We start from the raw sequence: 12779 nt of genomic DNA, 5'->3' as shown, positions 1-12779 counted from the left end.
CCAAATTGCCAGATGACGAAATGTGATTGGGACAGCAGATTTATGTTTTTGTCTACATATATACCAATGTATCCTTTTCGGAGAAAATCGTTAACAATAAAATCCCTTGTAGCACCTGATTGCCAAATTGTACGACCAAGAGGGTTCTTCTTATTAGGGGTTGGTAGGTCCGTCGGAAAGTACCTAGGTATGTTAGATGGGAAATTCAATTGGTATCAAAGTGACACTACTACCTAGGTATTTACATATGGAGAAACTATCAGCAGACTATTGTAGTATTTGCGGGGGTTACATCCCGTAGAAAATTGGAACTCCAAAGCCACATGGTCTTGTTACCATACCACCTACTTAAGGTAGATCCCTCTAAAATGGAAGCGTGTGTAACTTCAATTTGCGTCGTTGCTGCTGACAGGCACTGAAACGACCTTGAAACCCCAGGACTAATTTCTTGGATGATGTCAAGTTGGTAGACATAGGCACGTGGCTCTTCGTCTCCCACTTCCTGAACCGGTATTAAGCCCATCCCAAGCTGGCTGGCGCTCGAAAATTATTCTGACAGAGGCATTAAACTGCATCATTGTGTACCAGGCATATCCTCAAGGCGTACTATGTAATTCGTCACGAGCGCGCACACACTATACCCTTTTGCAGAAATGCTTAGCATTGCTGTGATTGGTCACATCGAGGGTGGATCTTTTTACCTTTTTTTTAACCTTTTTATGCCTGACACGTCAGGCCACAATCACAACTTCCCCATCTGATATTTTTGATCACACAACTTAACCTTAGGAGAGATTTAATCTTTACATGAATCTCGTCTACATCTCCATCTCGAATCTTTCAGAAATTATCATGATGAATGCATCTTTTTCTTTTGAACATCACATTTTTGAATACCCAAATTTTGTTGGAATGGCGCGATTCTTAGTGTCTTGGCAGTACAAATTCCAAAAATAGTCGGTACCCTCCGCTATTTGCTCGTATTTTGCAGATAAAAAATCAAAATAGATATAGAAATGGGGCACGGTCACGGTTAAGTGTCTATGAGAGGCAGTGCAGGCAAGAGATCGTGTGATATGTAGACCACGTTGTATTTTTGAGCCTCCCTCAAACTTCAACAACATAATAGCCTACTGAGGATGGTCTTACCTATACTGGTTATAATATGTGTGCATATTATTGAAGATCATTGAATCTTCAGTAGAACGTTACTAATCAGAAATAAACACCTATTAAAGCGTAAAATCAGCCTGGTGGCCCGCCGCGCGGCATATGCGTGTGCAGTTCAACTAAAGCTTCTCCACCCGCTGTCCACCGGCTGATTCCACAACGCTTAGCACAAAAATAAGGCACTAAACCATAGCAAAGAGCATAATTAGAAACTAGATTGATAGGGATATTGTTTTACCCGTTAGGCTAAATATACCGCGTGGCTCTTTTCTTTTCTTTTTTTTTCAAGTCAACCAAATCCTAAAGCCAGCTTTAAATTAATATTCTGATCCTCTTTCTAGGTTCTCCTCCTTTTTTTTCTCCAATCCAATCAGCTTAATTGCAAAACCATGAAGCCTTCAACATTCGCACTGTGCACAGTGCTGTGCTCTCGGGTGCTCGGTCACCCCTATACCTCTGAAACCATATGGATTCCAGCCACACCGACATCCCTAGAGGAGTTATGGGTAGTCCCAGAGCCGACTGAGGTAGCCCATCTGTACGGCAAACGTGGATATGGCGAGATCCTCCAAGCCAGAGATACCACTGCAACAACCGACTCTACTACATCCACAGACACCACAACCGATACAACCGATACAACCACATCAGAGACACCTACTTCAACAACGACATCTACGACCGCAACCTCCACATCGGAAACATCTACCACTACCTCCTCGACATCCACAACTTCCACATCTACAACATCCACGTCTACAGCCTCCACATCGACAACATCTACATCTACCAGCTCAACTACTAGCTCAAATACCACCAGCTCCTCAACGACAACCACTAGCGCCTCGACAACGACAAGTACGTCATCTGCAACTGCAACGAGCAGTTCCACCGCGGAGCTGGATGGTGAGTCTCCAAACCCATGAGGCTCAAGATTCCCATCATGCTGACAAATACCTAGAATGGAACCGCAGGGGTAACATAGCAGCAATTGTATTTGGCTGTTGTATGATCTCTCTATTTGGAGGCCTTAGCCTGCTTTATTGCTTACGCAATAAAGCAAAGGCCAAACGAATTGCGGCTAGAAAAGAACTGGAGGCCAGTCCGTCGTACTCGAAGCTACCCCTTGTGGCCGCGAAACACAATTCCGCCACTGATTTTGAGCTTAACCGCTCCTCCATGATGTTCAACAACAAGCCGGAGACGGAATACTTCCCAGCGCAAGGTGCCCCATCAGTTCCAGAGTATCAAAGTCACAGTCACACTACCTCCACAACATCTCAGACTACAGCGGGTCAATCATCTACTAGGGAACACATGCCGCGAGCATACAGCAATGATCAGCACACACCTTTGGTTTGAGGTGTTTAATTTGCTTGTATATTCGAGTTTTTGCATAGCTTTCGGGGTTGGAGTGTTCTTGGTTGTTATGTTCGAAACGTTAGCATTTGTTTATAGAGTTATAACAGTAAGGCATAAATCCACTTGTTTTTATTTGGATACCCACACCCGGAGTAGTAATATTAACAGCCAATACCCAAAGAAATAAAATAGCATGTTCAATTGTTGTGTCAGAAGAGCCGAAATTAAGAATTATATCGTTTACAACATCGCGTGTAAGGTGCTAGGATGGACAGTTCCCCTCTTGATGAGGCTCCACTGTCCATCGCGTCTAAAATGAGCCACAACTTAGGGATCTTACGAAAAGATGAATGCACCAGGTTCGTTTGCTCGGGGTTTCATTCCTGGAAAGTTGCTCGTTTTTTTCTCCCATCTTCTACCCGCTAGAGCGAAGATCAGATACAAGAGTGGAGGCCAAAAATTGCAAAGGTGATCGTTTATTAAAAGAGCCAGGACGGTTTAAGGTTGCTTTAGCGTGATATTCCGAACAAACCGCCCTTCCACTATTTGAGCTCGGCTTCGATAATGCCTTGCCCATCGCCAGGTGGTGCCCAAAACTTGATAACGTGGAAACCAGCTCCTTCTAGCAACCTAGTCCAATGGGACTTGGACCGCTCCATGCTGTTACAGAAGATCATCATTTCCCAATCCCACATCGCCGGTAACATAGCACCATCGCGATCTGCCAACACAAACTCTTCGATGATCAGTTTCGAATAACCTTGCTTCATTGCACCAGCCAATTGGGTAAGAATGACATGATTCTCCTCGTCGGACCAGTCATGAAGAATGAATTTCATATAATAAATGCGAGCGCCTGAAACCAAGGTTAATGATTACCGAAATAAAGTAGCAGCGGAAGAAACTCACCATGGATCGGCTGTGGTTTAAACAGGTCAAATGACTGTTTTTCGATACGCTGCACATCTACAGTGCTCTCTTCCAAAACATATGGCAGATCTTCGAGTACCAAACGCCCTGGTGCATCAGGATACCGTGCCAAAAATCCCGCGAGGTCATGGCCTCGACCCCCTGCGACATCAACCATAAGCGTCTCGGCGTCGGGATTAGCACCACATAAAAGACGCTCTTCCACTGGGAACCATTCAAGCCAACTTGGTCTCGCGCCGCGGTCACCCTCCATAAAAGTATTACAAGAATCAAGATTCTCTGGGTTTTGTCGCAACCAAGTCCAAATTGGCTCATCAATCTTCTCAGCGAATTGTAGTGGGCCTGCAGTGGCGCCCTCTGGGTTTCGGTGGTCCTGGAGGCGGAGGAACTCGGGGACCTTCGCAAGAGTAGGCATCCCAACATCAAATATAAACTTGATCACCGAAATACTTAGTCGGTCAGTCAGCTGGCGTGTCATAGTAGTCGCGATATAGACGCGCGTGTCGCATTCGCCAACATAGTCAATTCCAACTAAGACACGCAAAACTCGTTCTATCCGGGCGGTTTTATCGTCAGTCATCCATACAATGCAGAGCGTCCAACGGGAAATAACTTACCAACTAGGATTGGACTGGCCTTTTTCACGGCTGCCAGATCATCAAGCGACACGGGCCCATTACGCTCCGTCAGCGTTGCAAATATATCCATGTCGAGGGCGATGCGCACGCACATGGCGTGAGTGGGCTAGACTAAGTAAGCACCAATATCGTCACCCTGGAGAGTCTAATAATTACAGAATAGGCCAGATGATAGACCGAATCCTGCGGCTTCTGTAATGCATTCACCAGTCTCTGCGCTGCCTTCAGCGCGGCGACACGATCTGTCTCTTCGCGCTGGCATTGGAAAGCCCCCAGTGACTGCGTTACCTGGTACTGTAGCTGGTCAATTGACTCATCGGATACAGTGGTTGCCATCTTGTGTATTCTGAAGAAGAATACACGTATGTATGTATAAGGGGGGCCCGGGGTAGTTGCGATTGGAAATAAGGTGTAGAATAACTGCCTAGAGCAAAATTTGTGGTAGTGAAATTTACGGAAATGTGCCAGAGTACCTGGGCCTTCACTTTGTCCTACATCCCCCCCCCCCCTTTTGAATGTCTTCGTTAGTCATCCGCTAAAGGTGAGAAAGTGGATTAACCACGCTGTGGTGTGTTTGGTCGGCTCATGATATTCCGGTTTATAGCCCCAAGCCTCCTGTCAAGGGTAGTGAAAGATAGTGAAAGATGGCGCCTGGGCGGTCATTTCAAGCCTAAAGGTCTGTAAGACGTTGCGCCCACAGATTTACCGCTCGATATTTCTCTTCCCAATCAGACCCGATTCCGACCTAACCCTGTGGAAACATTAAGTGCATCTTCACCTTTATAGGCAGAAGTTCACACATGGTAACAAATGCAACGCATTGTTCACCAACGGCTCTGGATCCATGATCCTCGCACTCCGGCCCGCGGGAGAAGGAATGGGGCGAAATGATGAAAGTGGAGCGCGCTATACCTAGCTAGTTGACTTCCGGACTCGGACCGCGCTACCAAGACCCTCATTTCTTCTTGTGAGCCAATAGAAATTTCTCACTGGCTCAACTATGGGGCGACATATCAGTGACAGGGATGGAATTCTCAGTATGTCTCAATACCCTGTCGTGCGCCAAAGCAGGATTTTACCAATATGGCCATTCACAAATAAGGGGCATGCTTTGTGGTCATCATGGTCGTCGTATCAGGGTTCTATTCCCTTTCCCCTTTTAAGGCCTTCAAGTGGTGATGGCGCTGGCCGAAAAGTCGGCATAACACAATGAGCGAGCGTGGTGTCAATATCACGGCAGTGTCATGGTCCTTGGGCGGTGTTGCCCTAGCGGTTGTTGGTGTGCGGTTGTACACACGTGTGGTTGCTCTGCGACGAGCTGGCTGGGATGACTTTTTCATCGCTTTGTCGCTAGCAAACGCTATAGTATGCTCGTCTTTGGTTCAAGTTGGCATTTCTTACGGACTGGGACGCCATTTGAGCGACATTCCAAATGCGTATCAGAAACTTCAGGCGATCAAGTACACAGTTATAGCACCGAACTTCTCTGTTGTCAGCACCACAACTGGTAAGATGAGTGTGACTATCTTCCTGCTCCGGCTCATGGGACAATCTGCATCTGCACCGCGGCGATGGTTCCTATATATCATGATGGCGGTGTCAATAGCGTGGAATGTGTTGGCCATCGTGGCCATCATTGGATTTTGCCGACCCACAGAGCGTATCTGGAACCCGAAGGTGGATGGCTCCTGCTTCAGTCTCAACTTTCAGTTGGTTGCCGGGACATCTCAGGCGGCCTTCAACGCATTCAACGATTTAGCCCTCGCTGTTTTCCCGGCTTATATCTTTTGGCATGTCCAACTCGCCTTTAAGATGAAGATTGCAATCATCTCCGTCATGGGAGCCGGTATCTTGTACCTCACTCTTCTCATCATGTGTCGGAGACGTTAGGCTAACTGAATAGTGCGGCGGCGGCCACGCTGGTCAAATGCATTCTGCTGAAGAACCTTCCTGCCCATTCCGACATCACCTGTGAGTAACCCTCAGCTCTTATGTATATTATTGCGCACGCCTCCTAATTACATATAGATTCGTGGGCTGACATCACTATGTGGTACACGTAAGTTTTCTATCATTTCTTCCTTTAAATTGCTAACGAGTGTTAATGAAATCTAGGATCGAGGTAAGTTCTCCCGCATTATCCAAGTAACTCTAGCTCATGAAGATAATTAGATGTACATTATAATCATCTGCGCATCATTGCCTACCCTCCGACAGTCCTACTCAGTGGTGCTGCAGCGCTCCCGTAAGACTTCGGCCTACACGCGCACAGAGTCTGCCCCTCGACAGAAGCCAATCCCTCTTGTCCGTCGTGTCCCAGATGCTTCGTTGTTTGCCACCCACACCGAGCCGCAAGTAGAACGGGAGGACAGCCGTCGTTCTAGCCAGGACAAAATATTGGAGCACGTCGGAATACAGAAGACCACAGAGGTCCACGTGTTTCAGGAGCCTCGGCAGGAGAACGAGGGGAACCCACATTTCCCACGATTGAATCCCTTTCGGGGATTTTGAAAAAAAAAAGAAGAAGAACAAAGAAGAAAGAAAGACAATTTGCGAGAAATGATCTTACGCGGTGTACCTACTTAGCATACACAAATTCTGTCGGAAGAATTCACGACCTATACGGCGTAATCGATAAGTCAACAGCATACATAAGTCAACAACGAGGAACACTTCATACGCTATTCACATTCAAACCGAAGTTTGGAGTTAGATGTCCTCGATATATTCGCACACCACCTTGCCCGCTTTCAAAACTACGTGCTATTATATAAATGGCGGAAAAGGTCCTAAATGCGGGGTTTTCGCTCTGCAGGATTGGAGAATGAGGGGGCCAAAAAGAGAAGGAAAAAAAAATATAAAGATGCCGTGAACTTGTATTTTCAATTTATACTTATTTTTTGCTAGATTAAAACGTTATTTGTCACAATGTCATCAAAAACGATTCGTGTAGCAGTCACTCAGGCCGAACCAGAGTGGTTAGATCTAACCGCTGGCGTGGTGAAGACCTGCAACCTCATCGCAGAGGCTGCCCAGAATGGCGCTAGATTGATTGCCTTTCCAGAGTGCTGGATTCCTGGATATCCATGTTGGATCTGGTAAGTTCAGTCAAAACTTTTACAATACTCCTTAATAACGAGCAACTCGCCCCAGGAGCCGGCTTCTCGATGTCGAGTTAAATGTGGCATACATCAAGAACTCCATTACCCTCAATTCCCCAGAGATGACCCGAATTCAAGCATGTGCAAAAAGCCATTCGATTGCAGTCTCACTGGGCTTTTCGGAGAATGACAGCAACTCTATCTATATCGCCCAAGTAATGATTGGTGGCGACGGAGAGATCAAGTCACACCGCCGAAAGATGAAGGCTACCCATATGGAGCGCACCATTTTTGGAGATGCCTCCGGAGAATGTTTCTCCAGTGTTGTGGAGCTTCCCTTTGGGCGTGTTGGAGCGCTCTCTTGCTGGGAGCACATCCAGCCGCTGTTGAAATATTTCATGATATCTCAGAGAGAAGATATTCACGTCTCTGCATGGCCTAGCTTGACTCCTCATACTGGGAAGGCTGATCTCTGGTCTATGTCCGCTGAAGGTAATCAATACATCCTGTGCTCCCAATTCGCACGTTGACGTACTTTTTAGGCTGTCACAGTTTGTCACAGACATATGCCGCTGAGTCACAGAGCTTCGTTCTCCATTGCACAGCCGTAATGAGTGAAAAGGGAGTAAATGCAATGAACACGAGTGGGGGGCTCTTGATGTCTTCTCCGGGAGGAGGTAGCTCTGTGGTCTTTGGTCCCGACGGGAGGAGGTTGACTGAACCTCTTGATAGCACCACCGAGGGCATAATCTATGCAGACCTTGACATGAACCAAATCGTGGCGACTAAGATTTTTGCAGATGCTACGGGTCACTACAGCCGCCCGGATCTTATGTCGCTTAATATCTGCAACAAAGTGAAAAAGATGGTTCAGGTTGATACGGAGACAGCTGAGACAACCGCGGAGTAGTAGTTATAATATATGTATAATGCCATCGATCACACAGGAAATTGATTAGAGAGTTCAAGTTTTTGTATATCCTAGGCTAGGATATTAATACATTACTCTAGGGCGTATATATAGTAGAGCATAGCCACCCCGAGCGGGAGTAGAATTTTCACCAGCACTGCTTTGTTCAGCACGGCACCTTTTTTGGTCTTGTTCGTTTTTATTCGACTTAACCATAGAATGATGACAACTCAGAGCGAGAAGCTAATGAGGCAAGACTCATTGGGTGCAAATCTCAATCAGAGTTGAATTAATGGCGTGCCAATATGCGCAGGAGTTTGATGGTGCAATTCTTTCGGGGTCATTTATTTTGTATTTGAAACGACGATGAGGTCAGGATGGGCAACAATTCGGGAGCCAGCTTTTCTTCTCTCGAGTTTCTTTCAGTTCCGTTTGCTCGTCGCCACGGCCAATGAACTCCTTCGTGACAGTAGGATTATCAGGGTAGCTCTCGCGGAATACTCCCATGGATTGAATGTTTAAGCTAAAATTGCCTTGTTGTGCCCCAAAGAAACTACAAAATTAGCACCCATTTTCTGCTCTCTCTTAATATCAAACTTACCTCCGAATCATGATCCGAAACCTCCTTATGTGCGACAAGTCCAATAGCCTGGCATCTTCTACAGGCTTCCCCCGATATGTCGGCTTCAGATCCTTCCATGACAGGCGCACTACGCGCCCTGTCTCACTAGCGCAAAAATCGTATTCCCAGACAAGAGCACTTTGTTCACGACCATCTGGCCTCCGTTGTGGGATTTCGTCTGTGAGTGAGAAAGTATATCGATTTCCGTCTAACGGAACAATATGCAGCTCAAAACCGTCGTGTCCGGTGAGGTCCCAGACTTGTTCGTTTCCGACCGTGCGTTGTGAGGCAAAACCGGCACCACCAAGTGTCTCAATGTCGAGATTGCCGTGAAAAAGTACCCCTTCCGCTGTCGGCTCGAGATTTGACACGGACGATCCACCACGGACGCGGTCGTCAGAGGCGGTCCAGCGACTGATGTCCCAATCAGGGCCGAAAATTATTTGTTTATTGGTAGGGTATTCCATCATAAAGCGGGATTGTGTTGGCAGACGAGACTAGTCGACGGGTGTTAGATAGATTGTGGGATTATCGCAAACTGCGAACTGCGAACTGCTCAGGTGCACTCCGATCGATCGATCTATCGATCGGCTGGTTGATTCGCAGGGTGACGTCATTTTTGGAGCGACAAACAAAAGCGGCCGGACAAACAAGACGATGAATATATTTTCTACTGGAGGATGGAGGTGTGCTCGATCTAATCTGAAAAATAACATTGGGGTATATTGACTTTTTACATGAATTCATATCTATTAAACATCATAACGTTTCTTTTCAATATCATAAACCGGCGAGCATGCCAATTTACTTCTCTCTCGCAGCCATGGACCGTATACCTTGAACAGAACAGGAATAGGAATCATCACGATTGCGATACATCCAAGCATTGTGCCCGCCCATTGGACTCCGAGGTTCTCCATCATTTGCCGGGAGAAAAGCGGGAACGAGCAGCCAATAGCCGATCGTAAGATGGTGTTCGCGGCGATAGTGGATGCAGCCCTGTCAATTGGGTTAGTCACTCGGTTTCACAGGCAAGACAAGGCAACGTACAAGGAAGGATAGCAGTCAACGATATAATTGAAACACTGCAAGAAGATCAAAAAGATCCCCGCGCCGGTGAGGAGCCCTGAAGCTACAGGAGCCATCCAGTGAATGGATGAAGTGTATCCGGTCCAGCCGAACCTGCAGGTTATTAGCTCCGAACGCCAAACATAAAGGTTTCAAAAAGGATACTCACCAAAACATTCCCCCCGCAAAGAATACAGCTCCTATAATCGCTGGTCCAAGGCGCCATTCAGGGATAGGCTTATCACCATTTGCCGCCAGCTTCGCCTTGTATGAACCCTGTATCAAGAGGATATAAATGCCACCAAGAAGTTCGCCGATAATGAGGCCGATAAACGCGAGTCCACCGACACCCATACTCATTCCGTAGACGCCTTCGAACACAACAGGGTATGCACCTAACAGAGCATAGATGAGACCATAGACGAAGGAGATATACAATGAGACAAAAAGCAGTATGGGCTCTGTCACCAACATCACAACGGGTCGGGCAAAGTTGTTCCGCAGAAGCTCTGTCAAATCCACTTCCACTTCATCTTGCTTTGCGTGGATGCCCCAATTGCGAGTTTGTCGGCGTAGGGTAGCTGCCTTGCGGACCAGGATGACTGGAGCATAAGTCTCCTCAAGGAAGACAAAGACGAGAACAAACCCCAGAAACACCATGATTGCAGAGATATACATGATCCACCGCCAACCCAGAGAGCTCATTGCAATGAAGCCACCCACAAACGGTGCCGAAAAGGGCCCGATGAACACCGCCATACAGAAAATTGACATGACGACACCCCGTTGTGTATTATTGAACAAGTCTGCAAACACAGCGGGAACAACTGAAATAGGACTAGCCGAGAAGAGGCCAGCAAAGAAACGACAGATCATGATGGTCTGTATATCTTTGGCAACTGCACATGCAACGGTGAAGATGGCACATCCGAAAAGTCCGAGAGATAGTGGCCAACGCCTGCCAATCAGCTCTGATCCTGGCGCCCAGATGGTTGGCCCGGCTGCGAATCCAAGAACATAGAGTGTCACTCCAAGTGAGCCAATTTCGGTGCTTGTGTTGAACTCCTTGCTGAAGCCAGAGATAGCTGCCGAGAAGACAGCGCTGGTAAACGATCCGGCGAAGGTACCATAACATAGGATGCAAACTAGCATTATTCTGCTGGGATATTAGCAAATGTATCTTGGTATCGAGAGGGAGGAATGATAGTGGACATACCGCCTAGGTGTAGACCAGTTGTATGGATGTAAGGGATCATTGGCTCCATCAAACTCCACGACATAGTCTTCAGAATCCGGGAGTAGAGGCGGATACTCTTTGTTGGCACCCATAGGAAGCCATCTGTCACGGGGAGTAGGCCCTCTCGTAGAGCCTACTGTTGTTTTCTGTTGCAGTCGATAGGTATTGATACGGGTAAGCTCGAGAGAGTTGATTTGTTCAATTGTGTCGTCGGATTCATCGCTGCGAGAGTCGATGGGGGAGTCAATATCTAGCTCATATTTGTCTGGGTGTTGGTTGAGATGCTCCATTGTATGCTATCATATCAAGGTTTGGGGATTAGACTGGATGTTTGTGTGGGGATATACAAATCTCTAGTCGAGGAAAACAACGTAGTATATGTCCCCGTTTGTGTCGGCCCATTGATCACATTTTCCCTTCCTAGTCTTCTCGGTCTTCGGCCCAATCCTTGATCCATTGTAAAATGGGCCCTGATTGCGGCAAAGCGACCTCAACTAGGGCAAAAAAAACACCTGTAGAAGATCCATACTTTTCCGCTGTGGCTAAAAGTGCTTTAAATATCCACTATCCAGTCACAGTGCCCTGGCAGTTTAAGTCAGTGACCAGTTAGAAATCATGTCTTGCTCGGCTAGGATCGGAGATGTGGCTGACAGTCGCTGTGGAGTGGTCTGCCGAGGACAACCGGTCATAGCCGTTATCAGTTTTGTCTCAGGCAACGAAAACTCTTCAATATCATCTTGTTTGCAGGCTGAAAATAATCAGCAATGATACCATGTCTATATTGTAAATTGCTCTCAGACCGATCTCGACTCACCCCGTGAAACAGGTTGGGCGTGTTTCCCGTGCCGAAGCCGTCGGGGTGGAGATCGGGACCCAGTTCCATTATATAACGGGATACGCTCACTACGTATATGATAAATAATTGTTGCGATGGATTCATCGCTGGTTTCACAACCATAACTGGCGGTCTTACCACAAGATCCATATATGATTTCCGACTACCGAATCTCATCTTTCCCATAACTACTCCATACCGATACCAGTCACATGATCCCCATACTGCCTATTCGGGAAGTGTGAATAGTATTATATTGGACAAAAGACGTTCATTTTCCCATATTACGTAAAGACTGGGAAACTTCCAAGGTTCTCTATCTGTGTTACCCCTCACCATAGAGTATGCATATGCATTGCATTTAGTACGGAGTACATATATAAAAATAAGGCCGAGTCCGTCGACGTGGCAATATAATGGAAGCATATCAGTGTATGTTGTAGAAATGTTTTTCTGGGAGTGGTTTTTGACGCCATGCAATCGGCCCCCACATGCCCGATAGGACTTTGATTTCCCGTCTTGCATGTGTACAAAGTAAAAGCATGCAGGGGGCTGTAACTCTGCGTTGGCCAGCTGTTCTATGTGAATTAGTATTTCAACGAACGTTAGAGTTAATACATAGATATAAAGTGATAAATTATACCACTGGCTCTCAATTTTATATGAACCTCATTTGAAACTCTTGCTTTTTAATTATATGCCCCCACTTTACCCCCACGTCGAGGGTTCTCTCAAATTACAATATGTGGGATCTGTACAAACTAGTACTAATAAATCAATAGCCTTGATTGATTCAGATGCCAAGGAGCTGTTGAAAGGTCTCTTAGTCTTGGCCTGTTTTACAAAGGCATTGCGAATTGACCCATACCCCATGTTCTACGCCGGTGAAAGGCGGATCCCACGGGG

General features: G+C 46.7%; 5 protein-coding genes across 5 annotated transcripts; 3 read left to right on the top strand and 2 right to left on the bottom strand.

Moving 5' to 3' along the window:
* Positions 1-1559: 1559 nt before the first annotated feature.
* Positions 1560-3004, top strand: N7537_001679 (uncharacterized protein; the record flags this gene model as incomplete). Its single annotated transcript, XM_056892737.1, has 3 exons — positions 1560-2076; positions 2132-2526; positions 2864-3004. The coding sequence occupies 3 exons, from the start codon at positions 1560-1562 to the stop codon at positions 3002-3004; spliced, it is 1053 nt and encodes a 350-aa protein (XP_056757732.1).
* Positions 3005-3074: 70 nt separating this feature from the next.
* Positions 3075-4436, bottom strand: N7537_001678 (uncharacterized protein; the record flags this gene model as incomplete). The annotated part of the gene is made up of 4 exons (XM_056892736.1): positions 3075-3388; positions 3442-4014; positions 4080-4206; positions 4257-4436. The coding sequence occupies 4 exons, from the start codon at positions 4434-4436 to the stop codon at positions 3075-3077; spliced, it is 1194 nt and encodes a 397-aa protein (XP_056757731.1).
* Positions 4437-5309: 873 nt separating this feature from the next.
* N7537_001677 (uncharacterized protein) lies at positions 5310-6611 on the top strand (the record flags this gene model as incomplete). The annotated part of the gene is made up of 5 exons (XM_056892735.1): positions 5310-5953; positions 6004-6071; positions 6129-6159; positions 6216-6222; positions 6273-6611. 5 exons carry the CDS (start codon positions 5310-5312, stop codon positions 6609-6611), a joined length of 1089 nt encoding a protein of 362 aa, XP_056757730.1.
* Positions 6612-7028: 417 nt separating this feature from the next.
* N7537_001676 (carbon-nitrogen hydrolase family protein) lies at positions 7029-8111 on the top strand (the record flags this gene model as incomplete). Its single annotated transcript, XM_056892734.1, has 3 exons — positions 7029-7198; positions 7254-7693; positions 7744-8111. 3 exons carry the CDS (start codon positions 7029-7031, stop codon positions 8109-8111), a joined length of 978 nt encoding a protein of 325 aa, XP_056757729.1.
* A 372-nt stretch (positions 8112-8483) lies between these two features.
* N7537_001675 (uncharacterized protein) lies at positions 8484-11363 on the bottom strand (the record flags this gene model as incomplete). The annotated part of the gene is made up of 6 exons (XM_056892733.1): positions 11018-11363; positions 9971-10957; positions 9784-9915; positions 9570-9732; positions 8713-9230; positions 8484-8664 (listed from the first exon to the last, which is right to left on the bottom strand). Exons 1-6 carry the CDS (start codon positions 11326-11328, stop codon positions 8484-8486), a joined length of 2292 nt encoding a protein of 763 aa, XP_056757728.1. The 5' UTR covers positions 11329-11363.
* Positions 11364-12779: the final 1416 nt, after the last annotated feature.

Source organism: Penicillium hordei (genome assembly GCF_028827395.1).
Source record: "Penicillium hordei strain IBT 12815 chromosome Unknown utg000001l_segment0_segment0, whole genome shotgun sequence".
NCBI classification, from domain to species: Eukaryota; Fungi; Ascomycota; class Eurotiomycetes; order Eurotiales; family Aspergillaceae; genus Penicillium; species Penicillium hordei.
This window is presented reverse-complemented; position numbering and strand designations above follow the sequence as displayed.